Source organism: Pantherophis guttatus, chromosome 12 (genome assembly GCF_059756535.1).
Source record: "Pantherophis guttatus breed Tessera chromosome 12, ASM5975653v1, whole genome shotgun sequence".
NCBI lineage: Eukaryota > Metazoa > Chordata > Lepidosauria > Squamata > Colubridae > Pantherophis > Pantherophis guttatus.
The window spans coordinates 5641697-5656261 of NC_142074.1; the positions used below are offsets into that span (position 1 = coordinate 5641697).

The 14565-nt window shown below is 45.1% G+C and overlaps 1 protein-coding gene across 2 annotated transcripts in view; it reads right to left on the reverse strand.

Annotated features, from left to right (window-relative positions):
* Positions 1-14159, reverse strand: part of MTMR8 (myotubularin related protein 8) — a 49483-nt gene extending 35324 nt beyond the window's left edge. The window contains exons 1-2 of one of the 2 annotated variants that reach the window (XM_034435082.2): positions 14022-14159; positions 2678-2800 (exon numbers count right to left, since the gene is read on the reverse strand). In XM_034435082.2, the coding sequence (XP_034290973.2) occupies positions 2678-2800; positions 14022-14126 (228 nt within the window). In that variant the 5' untranslated portion in view covers positions 14127-14159. The remainder of the gene's footprint in view (positions 1-2677; positions 2801-14021) is intronic. The other variant, XM_087877542.1, reaches the window with a different exon arrangement.
* Between the last annotated feature and the right edge of the window lie 406 nt (positions 14160-14565).

Consider the following 14565-nt stretch of genomic DNA (forward strand, 5'->3'; position numbering starts at 1 on the left):
AATAGAGCTGGAAGGGACCTTGGAAGTCTTCTAGTCCAACCCCCTGCTTTCATTTACTATCCTATCCCCTTCTCTCCCTCAGCCTTGCCCCACAGAAGCCTCCCCTATCCTATCCCCTGCTTGCTGCTGTGAAAGAAAAACTGAAACTGAAACTCCTCCCCTCTGTGTTTTGCATCTGGAACAGGTTTCTTTTCAGGTGGGGAAGGGAAGTAGAACTCCTTAGCATCAGAGTGTGTTAATAATAATATAGGAAATACTAATGCTCTGATGGTCATTTAGAAAAATCCTTTCTTAGTGAGCACCTAGAAGCCAAGAGGAACATACGTGGCAAATTTCAAGTTTGTAGCAGGGGTGAAATGCTCCCGGTTCGGACCGGCTCAGGTGAGTAGGTAGCGGAGATTGAGGCTAGTTTGCCGAACCGGGAGCAATAGCTGGCTGGCCACGCCCCCGAACCGGTCCACAGCCCGCAGTCCTGCCATGCTTGCTTGCCTTCCACGCTGGCTTTCTGGCATCCCGGTGGCCAGCTTGCGAAGGCAGGCAAGCAGAAGCCCACGTGGAAGGCAGGGAAGCATGGCAGGGCTGCAGGGAAGGAGCTAGCACCTTACTCACCACCACCCCCCGGAAGTACCACTGCAGTGAACAAAACAACCTCATTGCACTGTGCCTCCTTCTGCAGCCAAACGTGCCCAGCCGTGCGTGCCCTTTCTTCAAATGGGCTGTGCATGGGGCGCTTGGAGAGAGAGCAAGCAAGAGAGCTCTCCAACCTCTGTTTGTGTGTGTGCGTGTGTGTGTGTGTGTGTGTGTGTGAGAGGAAGGTAGGGAACGATCTGAAGCCGAGGCACCCAAACTTCTGGCAGCGCTGGGGATGGCTTCTGAGCAGCCTGAGTCAGCCAGCTCCACCTGACCTACTCGCTGAGTCTCGCCGTTCTCCTCGCCCACCCCCACACTCAAGCAGCGGCGGCTCTACGGGACAACAGGACCTCTCATTTTTCCCACAGCACCAGGTGGAAGGCGGCTTTTTCAGCAGCATCCCCCTCCCCTCTTTGGATCGCCCTGCAAGGGGGAGGTTCTGTCTTTGCAGAAACGGGATGGGCGGTTTGTATGGAGGATTGGTTGGGGGAGGGATGCACGGCCCTCCGGAATGAAGAGCAGGGCAAGAGAAGGCTCTGAGGTTCACCTGGGCAGTCAAGCCAGAGGGAAACTCAAAGCATTGGGGGCTTCAGAAAGGCAGAATGTGCTTTTGTGCAGCTCCTGGCTTCTGTGACATTCTATCACTTCACTGTGCTTTACAGGCAACTGTAAGCTGTGCACCGAGTCAACACATTGCCCCGAACAATCTGGGTCCCCGTTCAACGGACCCCCAAAACATTAAAGGCTCGGTGTATCCCGAGCCACATCAGAAATGAAAATCTGGCAGTGGCAACAACATGAACTGTGCCAACCTGGCTCCCTTGGTGTGCCATCCTGTCCTCCATGGCAAGATTGCCCCTGGTATCTATGGACAAGGAGGGGGGAGAGAGGTGAGGCTAAGAATAAAGGGAAACTAGTATAGATCTATTTCCAGCTATCTAGCTCTAGCTCTCATCAGCTAGCCATACCCCACCTGGGAGTTGAACTCGGGCTGCGTGGATATAAGGCAGTTGTATTAATCTCCAAGCCACAAGTCCTCCTCTTTTGCCAGCCCCAAGGTCTCCACCTCCGGTGCTGGCAGTATAGCAGCAAAGTCTTCTGCTATAGTATGGAGCCTCAATTCAGAACCAGGGGATGGAAGGTTCCCCTTGTCCTGTATCAGATTTAGGAAGCGGCTAGGTGACTAAGAGAACCTCAAGCTGGCAGATGGTCCCGAAACCACATATTGGCAGGCTTATGGACTGCCAGGAGATGAGCCTGGAAGGCTGGTTCTGGTCCCAGGCTTGCCGTGGCCAAGGCCCTGGCAGTAGTAGCAAGGTCCAGCCCTCATCACAGATAACGTGAAATTTTGCATGATTCCTGGTTAAAAATCCCCTGACTGGGAAGAGCATTGGAAAATGCAGAGGTTGCCAAAGGTGGCATAGCTCTCCAAGAGCAATGTGTTCTCGCCCTGTAATTGTCCTATGGGCAATAGCTGGCAAAATTATAATTTTTGCTGACCATTTGTATCCTGGTGCTGCTCCTCCCCTGGGATGGTCCCCACTGCATGAGGCAAACATAGAGGCAGGTGGAACCAGGTCTCCCTAGAAGGAGCAGGTCCTCTGCATCCTAAAAGAGCATGCGCAAGATGGCGGTGGCGTCTCCGAGTGCTGCGTGAGGATGGATGGCCTCGGGGCTTCAGGGGGTTGCTACAGGGGCGCTCGACCATCAGCGACCCCTGGTTTGGCCGGATGAGCTCGGGGCGAGGATTTTAAGACCTCCTCGCCCCTCAGCGTATCGGATTAGGCTCGGCTTACCCTCGAGCGCATCGGGCGCAGTGCCATTGTAACTTTGAATTGTCACTAATTGAACTGTTGTAAATCGAGGATTACCGGTACTCCTCCTTTCCGGGAGGGTCTCTTGTAACTTAGCAACTTAACTGTTGCTAAGAGGCCAGCTGTAAATCAAGGACTACCTGTATTAGAAAAGTGGAAATGAGCTTAGCGTTCAGGAGACAAGAACTGTTTGGTTCTCAGTGGTCTGGAAAATTGCCATATTCCAACCTTACCCATGTCTCTTTTCGAACGTCAGTTGAGGTGTCCACATAGATCAGATGGGTAGCCGTCAAATACAGTGTCCCATTTGCTGCTTTCTTGTTGGTATAACGATCTAGCAGCTTGACATTTTCTACCTGTAGGGCAGAAAGGGGGAAAAAAAAGAAACCAGAAAGGAAGAAACTAATTAGAACGTGTCTAAAAGAGGCAAAATGCACCAGATCAGTCACTGCGCATGGAAAGCATTTGCACCACTCAAAGTGCCCGCTGTTCAGCTCTCCAACTTTGTACCAGCAAGGAAGTGAGCAATTACTGAACATATGGGAAAAGGTATCCTTCTTCTAATTAGCCCAGAGCTTCATCGTACTGCAATAGGAAGCCAATTAAGTCAAAATTGTAATCTTTGCACACTGGGTTGTCCATCACGAAGAAAAATCATTTCTAGGTGAGTAAGAAAGGAACCTTTTATGATCGTGAATTAGACATCATGTACCCCATTACAAATTTCTGACGTAAGGTTCAGCTATTCAGCCAACTTGAGAACAAGGAGTTCTGCCTAACGGATGAGAATCAGGGGTCAAGAAGACGGTGGGGTTTGCAAGAATAATGACTTTCTGTCAAGGGAAAAATAATTATAAGGCTCCTCATTTTGCCTCAATTAAAATGAATTCAATCAGAAAAGCCGGAGGAATAAATTTCAGAATCAGTACTTATGAGGCACCTAAGCACACAATCAAAGATATCGTCTCTCCTTCATTCACAGGGCTCATCTTCATAATCCACTTTGGAGTACCCGACTTTTGCCGATGGTGCTTGAGAAACCAGCAAATTAGTTTTGAGGAAACTGAAGTTCTCCAGAGCGTAATAAAACAGAACTCTTAGCAACTCTTAGCAACTTAGAGCCTTGATAGTACAGTGGTTTAGTGCACCCTGTTATTAACACAGCTGCCTGCAATTTCTGCTGGTTCGAATCTCTCCAAGGCTCAAGGTTGACTCAGCCTTCCATCCTTTCTAAGGTAGGTGAAATGAGGACCCAGTTTGTGGGGGCAATAAGCTGACTTTGTATAAAATATACAAAAGAATGAAGGCTATTGCTTAACGCATTGTAAGCCGCCCTGAATCTCCGGAGAAGGGCGGCATATAAATCAAATTAAAAAAAAATTAAAAAAAAAAAACCTCAGCCACCTGGGACAAGAGGGGTTGGGAGTTGTGGTCCAGCAAGATCTTGAGGGACATAGGATTCCCATCTCCTGTGGTAGCAAACATAGATTCAAGAATCCTAAAGTCTAAGGCAGTGGTCCCAACTCTTCTGACTTTGCAGACCAGCAGTGAGGGGAGGGAGAGATGGGATGGTTCTGCCCACACGCAGCGCCATTTGCACAAGCCCAAGTGGAGCTGCGTGCATGAGCGTGTTCGCCTGTTGCTTGTAAAGCCCATGGGACCTTGTTGATGGGGATTCTCAATCATCCAGGACTTTGTTGTCCCAAAGGTGCTTTTTCCAAAAGGCAACTGGACTTTCTTGGGGTTTTTTCCCCTTTGAAAACATTTCATTTCTCATCCAAGGAGCTTCAATCAATCAATCTCCAGTGAAGGGGGGGAATCTCCAGTGAAGGAAAAAGCAATGGGTTACTCTATATCAGAGGTCTCCAAACTTGGCAACTTTAAGACTTGTGGACTTCAACTCCCAAAATTGGAGTTGGCTGGAGAATTCTGGGAGCTGAAGTCCACAAGTCTGCCAAGTTTGGAGACCTCTGCTCTATATGGTAACCCATTCCACTGATTGACAGTTCTTGCTCTGGCAAGAGGTTCTCCCCCATGTCAAATCTGTATCTACATCCTTGAACTTCCATCTGAGTCTAAACCTCTGGGACTACTGGGAATACTGGTACATCTGAACATGACAGCCCTTCAGATAGGAAGAAGACTATCATATCTCCTCCCAATCTTCTGCAAACTAAATATAAAGATAGTCCTTGACTCACAACCACAATTGAGCCCAAAATTTTTGTTGCTAAGCGAGACAATTGTTAAGTGAATTTTGCCCCATTTAACAACTTTTCTTATCACCACTGTTAAGTAAATCACTCTGGTTGTTAAGTTAGTTACACAGTTGTTAACCTGGCTTCACCATTGACTTTGCTTGTTGGAAGATCGTAAAAGGGGATCACGTGACCATGGAACACTGCAACCGTCATAAATATGAGTCAGTTGCTAAGCAGCTGAATTTTGATCATAGGACTATGGGGATGCCAAAATGGTTGTAAGTGTGAAAACAGTCATAAGTCACTTTTTTCAGTGCCATTGTAATTTCGAGCTCTCACTAAATGAACTATTGTTAGGACTTTTAACCATTTTTTAATTTAATTTGATTTATATGCCACCCTTCTCCGGAGACTCAGGGCGGCTTACAATGCGCTAAGCAATAGCCTTCATACTTTTGTATATTTATACAAAGTCAGCTTATTGCCCCCACACTCCGGGTCCTCAATTTACCTACCTTAGAAAGGATGGAAGGCTGAGTCAACCTTGAGCCTTGGCGAGATTCGAACCTGCAGTAATTGCAGGCAGCTGGTCTTAATAACCAGCTTAATAACAGGGTGCCTTAGACCACTGTACTACCAAGGCTCTTGTAGGAACAGTGAATTCAACAGGTGAGCATGACCAAATAAGAAATAAAGGAAGCTCTTGAGGTAGAGAAGGGAGCCCAACCCTTCACCAGGTAAGGAGGAAGCCAAGAACAAAAAAACTCACCCTAGATGCTAAGCACTTCACGGTGGATGGAAAAGAGGACCCTGCACAAAAGTATGGACATGCCCTGGACCACTGCATACACGCTCCAAACTTACTTCGGAAAGCAAATGGAGAAATAATAAAGCTATCATCTAATATTTCAGAAACTGCTGCATAGAGTTCTAATGTGATTATAGGTAGTCCTTCATTTATGACTGGTCATTTATCGACTGTTCAAACTTCTGACAGATCTACCTGGGGGATACTTATGACAAAGACTGGGCAGCCCCTCCCCTTGCAGTCATGTGACCGCATTTCAGGTGCTCAGCAACCAGCCTCCAGTTATGGCCATTTGCACTATCCCATGGTCACATGACCCTGTTTTATGACATTTTGCCAAAACCCTGAATTTACTTCCTGTTCTTGGCAAAAACCGGCCCATACCAAACAAGTGTTTTGCTTAATGACCATGGCATTTACATAACTGTGGTGGTCAATTGACATTGTATTTCCTAATGACTGCTGCAAAAAAGATCATAAGATAGGGTTGATCATGTGACTGACCCTTTTTACAACTGACACGACTTACCACCATAATGGGCAAGCTCCATTATGCTCATAACATGAAGACTACCTCTATAAAAACTCAAGTAAATCAGCTCCTGTGATAGATAAAGCATGGTGGAATAATCTCATTGTTCATCTTAATCTTCAATCACTCAATAATTGTTGTGCAGTTAATTCTCCCTCTTTCTCTCTATGAGATGCAAAACCTATCATACTAGGCACTTTATACTGTTTGTATGGGGTATTCCATATACTGCATTCACTCCACACTCCATATTTAGCACCCCATCACAGAACATAGAATAACAGAGTTGGAAGGGACCTTAGAGGTCTTCGAATCCAACTACCTGCTGAAGCAGGAAAGCCTACACCATTTTAGGCAAATGGTTGTCCAGTCTCTTCTTAAAAGCCTCCAGTGATAGAGCACCACAACTTCTAAAGGCAAGCCATTCCACTGGTTCCATCTCTTCTTTCTTGTCCTACCTTCTGGTGCTTTGGAGGATGTTAAACCTCTCCCCTTTGTGGCAGCCCTTCAAGTATTGGAACACTGCTATCGTATCTTCCCCAGTCCTTATTTCACGAGACTAGTCATACCCAGTTCCTGCAACCTTTCATTATGTTCCTTTTAACTCCAGCCCCCTAATCATCCTTTTGCTCTTTTCTGCACCCTCAACGGTTTTTTATGTTGTGGTGACCAAAATGGATGCAATATTTCAAGTATGGTCCACTAAGTTCACACTTGGAACTATCATTCTTGACCTTCTTTCTTTGTGATGTATTACACGCTTTTCTTCAGTGTATTCCACTTATTTTTATGTTTTCTTGATGTGCCCAAATCTTACATCCATATAATAAAACAAGCAGAAGCACACTCTCAAGCCCAGTCATTCCCTTCATTCCCACCTTTCACACAGCAGTTTCTTTCCCATACGTATAATTAAGATGCTCCTTCCAACTTTTTACAACAAATCACATAATGACTTTTAAGACCACCCACTCAGCTTTTTACTGAGCCCACTTCATAAAACATAGAATCACAGGGCTGGAAGAAACCTCAAGGGTCTTTTAGTCCTTAGAGCATCCCGGTAAAATGGTTGTCCAATCTCTGAAGAACACATGAGGTTTCCCTAACCAACTTGCTCAGACCGAAGAAGCTACCTGGATAAGCAGAGAAACGTTTTTAACCGGCAAGAAAAGAAATCCAGTTGCCGTAACTCAACTTCCACACAGGTTGAAAATTACTCATCAGTTGCTCTTCTCCAACCTCTACCAGACGTCACCTTACGTCACCTTTAAGTAGCCGTGTAAAAGAGATCTTTTAAACTACAGATGCAAGGAACAAACTGGGCTGGGTTTTTCCCCCTGAGATATTTTTTTCTTATTTATAAGATTTATAAGGCCACCAACTCAACTAGTGTAACTTTGGGCAGCATATAGCATGAAAACAAACAATAACTCAAAGAAAAAACCCATATAAAGTAACAATAAACAATACAATATATAAATATACTGCATATTAAATGGCAACCAAGAACATAAGAAAATAACCACAAGGAGACTTGTACTCCACTGGTACACAGTTGCTCATCCCACTACAGGTAGTCCTTCATTTACAACTGTTCACTTAGCAACTGTTTAAAGTTATGATGGACCACTCCCCCAAAAAGGTATTTACAATCCAATTTTTATGTTACAATGGTCATACCACGGTTATGTGCTTGCATTTTGGGCGCTTGGCAACCAACTCATTTTTATTGCCATTTGCAGCATCCTGCAGGCACATGACTGCAATTTTCAATGTTTTTGTTGTTTTCCAGGATTTACTTTCAGTTTCTGATCAAAAACACCCATTGGTTATAATGAATTCACTTAATAACTGCAGTGTTCCCTTAATGACCATCACAAAAAGTGTTGTAAAGTTGGGTCTGGTCAACAACCGCAATAATAATTCCTGGCTCAAATATGGTTATAAATTGAGGACTTGTAATTAGTTTTGGAGTATAATCCAGACAGGGCCCTTAATCGTAATCCAGTCAATCATTCCTGTTTTGATATTTCATTTTATTTTAGCCAAGATCCTTCTTCCAATTACTCCCAGTGTCACCAAATGCTGCTAAAGCTTCAGCATCTCAAGAACTTTCAACTTGGCCTCCTTTAAGAAGAAATCTGGCCAAACTACAGCACTGGCCATTTAACTTCATCACAGCCAGCTCTCCCAAGAAAATGGGATTTAAACGGCCAGTCAGATTTTTAAACCCCACCAATCCAATACTTTTTGCTCTTATGTAGAGTAATGAGTAATGAACCAAAGTCTGACTACAATGCAACATCACAGCTCCTACGGATTGGTTGCCTATTCCTGGAGACCAGGAGCCCTTTCTGCAATCTTTACATCTCCCACTAGCCAGGATTGCTAAAAACTAACCATTAAGTTGTGTCAGGATCTTGCTTGCCTGTAACTTTTCTCGGTGCAAGGGAAAAAAAGAGTTAGGCACTAGTCAAGAGACAGATGGCAGCTGTTGCAACCAAACTCCTAACACAGGTTCTATTTTTAAAATATGCATGTGTCTGTATTCCAGCTCACTAATAAGTCATCTTCCCATCCATGCCCTACTTCCCCCATCTGGCATTTTTCATGAGCAGCACAAGATTTATCTCTGAGTAATGAGAGAGGCACCACAAAGTCAGACCTCTACATTTCCGGACACTGTTCTTACAAAAAGGGAAATAAATTACTGACTTTCAAGTTCCTTTTCACCAAAAGGAAAAACATTGGATGGGTTTAGAAATACTGGGTTCTTTCCATTTTCTCAATCTTGGGAGGGAGCAATAATAGAAGGAAATGGATCTGGGGTAGGTAAGCTTTCAATGCTGGAAGGATACTTTGATTCCCACAATGGACAAATGGCTCCAAAAATTGATGGGAGTTACCAGAGATGGCTAAACTGACTGCTTTGATTAAAGAAAAGAAAAAAAGATTTTGTTTCTACTTGGAAATTGATTTGGGATTTTGCACTTGAGGTGGAAAAAATGAATTTTTGATTTTGGGTTTTGCTGATTAGATAGGTTTGTTGTTATAAAAATGGCTAGCATATATTATTATGTAAAAATAAAAAGTTGAGGTTCTATGTTATTACCTTATTCTACTGAGCCAAAAGGAATTGGAAGTCAATGTTTTTCCCTTTGCCCTATACAGAATAACAGTTGGAAGGGACCTTGGAGGTCTTCTAGTCCAGCCCCCTGCTCCAGCAGGAAACCCTATACCATTCCGGACAAATGGTTGTCTAATCTCTTCTTCAAAACCTCCAGTGATGGAACACCCAAAACTTCTGGAGACAAGGCGTTCCACTGGTTAATTGTTGTTAAGAAACTTCTCCTTAGTTGTAGGTTGCTTCTCTCCTTAGTTTCCTTCTTTCGCTTTTCCTTCCTTATTTTCATTTTTCTTTGTATTTCTATATTTTATATTTTACGGTTTTCTTGAAACCATAAACTTTCAGTACACCTGAAGAATCCAAGTCCCCCAAGCTGAGAAGTGCCACTGGAACAATTTTGAAAGCAACCTTCTCATTATTAACTGCATCTAAAATAGGTAAGGTAAAGGTAAATGTTCCCCTCGCACATATGTGCTTGTTGTTCCCAACTCCAGGGGGCGGTGCTCATCTCCGTTTCAAAGCCGAAAAGCCAGCGATGTCCAAAGACGTCTCTGTGGTCATATGGCTGGCATGACTCAATGGCAAAGGCGCACGGAACGCTGTTACCTTCCCACCAAAGGTGATCCCTATTTTTCTACTTGCATTTTTTACATGCTTTCGAACTTCTAGGTTGGCAGAAGCTGGGACAAGTCACGGGAGCTGACCCTGTTATGTGGCACTAGGGATTTGAACTGCTGACCTTTCGATCGACAAACTCAGCGTCTTAGCCACTGAGCCACCACGTCCCTCTATCTAAAATAGGTAGGAAGTGCAAATTTACATGCTTTTGGGTCCTTTGGAGAGCCTGCTGCTTCCAAACACCCCTGAAAATAAGGTTACGGCCTCATAAAATAAACCAATTATCTTTGCTGGACTTTCAGGCACTTTAGAAACTTCACCAGAGACTCTTCTAGGAGTTAGCCAGCTTCCCAGCAGCACATTTAATGGGAAAAATTGTATTGCTAGAAACACCCTCTGGGCAACTGATTTGGCCAGCTGCTCAAGGCAATAATCTGGATGGGTAAAAATAATCATCTTTTCAGAGAATAAAACACGGAGAGACAAAGATAGCAGGCAAGCAGAGAGATTTGCAAAGGAATTTTAATACCTTGGTTATAATTGGAGCACAAAAGGATGCACTCTGCACGTGTTCCTAAAGCCCTCTGAGGATCCTGCACATTCTAGTACTCATTTGCTGGGTCTTTGAATTGAAAATCACACCCTGAAGATACATAGGCTCCAACTTGATAGAAGAGAACAAAAGGCTAGTGGAAACAGGGACAAGTACAGGTAGTCCTCACCTTACGACCACAATTGAGCCCAAAATTTATGTTGTTAAATGATAAATTTGTTAAGTGAGCTTTGCCCCATTTTACGACTTTTCTCACCACATTTGTTAAGTGAATCACTGCAGTTCTTAAATTGGTAACATGGTTGTTAAATGAATCTGGTTTCCCCACTGACTTTATCAGAAGGTCACAAAAGAGGATCACATGACTCCAGGACACTGCAACTGTCATAAATGTAAGTTAGTTGCCAAGCATCCAAATGTAAATCACATGATTATGGGGATCTTATAACAGTCATAAGTGTAAAAAATGGTCACAAGTCACTTTTTTCAGTGCTGTTGTAACTTTGAACAGTCACTCAATGAACTGTTGCAAGTCATCTCAACTTATGATCACAATCGGGATCAGAATTCCCACTGATCAGCAAGGCAGTTGCCAAGCAAATCATGCCCAATTTTACAACCTTTTGCCCCCCAGTTGCTAAAAGAATTATTGAAGTTATTAAGTAAATCATAGTAACAGAATAACAGAGTTGGAAGGTACCTTGTGTGGTCTTCTAGTCCAACCCCCTCTCAAGCAGGAGAGACTATACGAGTGATGGCTAACCTTTTTGCTACCGCGTGCCAAAAGCGTGGGGAGTGTGCACATGCCCACACCCATAATTCTATGCGCCCCACCCCCCATGCGTGTGCAATCCCCCCCACCCTCCCCCCGCTTTTAGCACACGATGGCATGGTGGGAGCAGAAGGCCTGTTTTTTGCTCTCCTCGGGCTCCAGAGCCTTTCTAGAAGCCTGGGGAGGGCGAAAATGGCCTTCCCCACCACCCCGGAGGCCCTCCATAGACCGGAAATGACCCGTTTGCCGACTTCCGGTGGGACCGGAAGGCCTGTTTTTCTCTCCCCAGGCTCCAGAGGCTTTCTAGGAGCCTGAGACATTTTCGCCCTCCCCAGGCTCCTAGAAAGGCTCTGGAACCTGGAGAGAGCAAAAAAACGGACCTTCTCCAGCCCCCTGAGGCTTCTGGAAGCAGGAAACAACATGTTACCCTACTTCCGGTGGGCCCAAAAGGCCCAAAAATTAGTTGACTCTCGCGTGCATGCGCACCGGAACTGAGCTCACGTGCCCACCAATATGGCTCTGCATGCCACAGGTTCACCATCACGGGACTACACCATTCCAGTAGTTGTAGTTCCAGCAGTAGTAGTTATTAACCAAATCACTGCTGTTGTTAAACAAAACAACTGTGAATCAAGTTGTTGTTCAGCAAATTCAGCTTCTTCCATTGATCCTGGGGTACTGCAACCATCATAAATACATGCCGGTTGCCTAGCACCCAAATTTTAATCACATGACCATGGAGATGCTGTGACCATTGTAAATGTGAGAACTGGTTGTAAATCAATTTTTTCAGTGCCATTGTAACTTCGAACAATTGCTAAACGAATGGCTGTAAGTCAAGGACTACCTGTGAGATGACTGTTTAACCGCAGATCAGAACATATAACGCAGCATAAACTAAAGTAATGGTGAAACAGAAAGATTGTAAGATAAAGTAATAAGAAGAATGGTAGATGCAGAAAGGTTACCAAGCTACAACTAAGAAATTAAGTATTTCTAAGTTTAAATGGGAGACAAATTGAAACTTGGTATTTGGGAAGAAAAGGAATGGAATCACAATTGTGGAGAAGCCATGCTCGTGTTTGCCTTGGCACCTCTCTTCAGCAGTAAAGCCAGATGTAACCAAAGAAAATGTACTCTACACATGTTCAGAGGACCCTTGATCCTGCAATGAGAAATGTACCTTTTCCCAATGTCCAACATCCAGGTCCCCATCTACTTTGGATGGTTCTTTTAGCACCTCACACTCACTAGAAGAAGAACCAATTTGTTCCATTAAACCAGAGCGCCCAGGTCCACAAGCCCACTGAGATGAGTGTTTTTGGGGTTTTAAACCGGCCAAATCTATTTAATTATTTTAATTTTTAATCATTGTTGTGTCTTGTGTTTTTAAATTGGCTGTAAACCGCCCTGAATCCTTCGGGAGAAGGGCGGTATAGAAATAAAATAAAAAAAATAAAATAATTTTTTTTTTAAAAAAAAAGTGTGTATTTCAGGGGGTTGTTAGAACAGAGACTAAAAATCAGGGCCAGGATAGGCTGGCCAGATCTCAAAGGGAAGGGACCCACTCCCTTTTCCCACCAGCTTGGAAGCCACCAGCCCTGAAAACAGCTACAACTGGGTGCCCTCCAAGAGATGCTGGACTGGCATACCCATCATCCCCACCCAACTCAACCTGGTGGTCCTGTCTTTGGATGCACCATTAGTTTTATCTGCTGTATTGCCACTGCTGGCTTCAGCCCTGGGATGGGAGGGCGGGGGGCGGGGGGGGGGTTGAATGCCAGTCCACTATTACAACGTGGCCATTGTTTTTACTTTGGTTGGCTTGAATAAAAATAAATTACAAAGCACTTTATAATTACTATTCTATTTTTATCCTTTTCCATTAATATAGACAGTAGTATATCTCATATACATTTAAATGTTTTATAAATGTATAAATGTATAAACATAAACATATTTAAACATAGCATTTTATAAAATATCATAAAATTACTATATACAAACATATGTAGTATTTATACAAAGTTATTTATACCTATGCATAATATAAATATGCAACGAAAAAATAAATCATTATACAAATATGTGTGTGTGTATGTGTATGTGTATGTGTATGTGCATGTGTATGTGTATGTGTATATATATATATATGTTTTCTGAGGTTTTCGCGGGTGTTTGTATGTAGGTCTTTGGTTATTCGGGTTTTCTCCCGCGTAAAATTGGAGGTGTCTTGGCAACGTTTCGACGAAGTCTCATTCGTCATCTTTGGGTGCTTCTAGGAGCTGCGATCACACACATTGCTCCTAGAAGCACGAAGCCGAAGACACCAGCCTGAAGATGACGAATGAGACTTCGTCGAAACGTTGCCAAGAAACCTCCAATTTTACGCGGGAGAAAACCCGAATAACCAAAGACCTACATATATATATATATAAAATAAAAATACATATAATCAATACATAATATCTGTATAAATAATTCAAGGTGGCTCCTCCTACTCTTCCCAAATAAGCCCTGTGAGGTAGACTGGCCTTCATTCAGCGCTGCAAGAGGGCAGCTCTATAAACTGATCTAATAAGTGAGCCAGTCGGCAACCCTGCTCAGCCACGCTCCCGTTGTTGCATTCACACAACCCTGGGGCTCCTTCCCCGGCGCGTGACACGTGTGCGGGCGAGCTCGGAGCGCCCGGAAACGCGTGTCGTCTGTCAGCCCCACGTGGGAAGCCCCCTCGTGGGTTCCCGAAGGGGCTGACCCCTCGCCCAGGCAGTCCGGCTCGCTTCCCGTCTCCCCCTGGGGGGAAACCCAGCCCCACGGAGCACGTGGGAACGCAGCCCCGCGGGGACGCCGAGCCCCCGGGAAGGGCTCGGGCCAGCGGGCAGGCGCTCTGCACATGCCCAGAGACCCCCTCCACATGTCGGGGGCGCGCGGGGGTGGGAAATGTCCCCCGCCCCCTCCCGCCTCACCTTGGGCGTCGTGATATACTCCATCGCCGAAGCCGCCGGCCTCTTCCACGTCCTGATCCCGCGAAGCCTCGCGAGATGTCGCGGAGGAGGCGCTTCGTCCGCCATCTTGCGTGAGGGCAGCCGCCCTTCCCCGGAGGAGCGCTGGCACCGGCCGGCACTTGGGAGTTCTTGCTCGCCTCCTTCCGGAGGGACCCGCGAACTGCATCCCTTCCATAATCCGCTGTGGAAATGCATTGGGCTGGTGGGGGGGGGGGGGACACTTCTAGGCTGAGACTCCTCTTGAGTTTTGCCCCAGGAGATACAGAGCGCTGTTATCTCCTGGCTGTGTCCCCCAAACAGTAGCATCCCTGTGAAGTAGACCTGAGTTTGGATCCTGCTGGTCCTAGTCCAACTCCTTCCCAAGCCCAACGATTGGCTTCAGTACGGGCCACGATTCATTGCAAGTCATTACACAAATCATGAACTTCAGGTTGCGTTAGCCAGCCAAGGATGGTTTAAATAAACTGTGGTTTAACCAACCATAGCTTAAGCAGCGTGTGGGAAA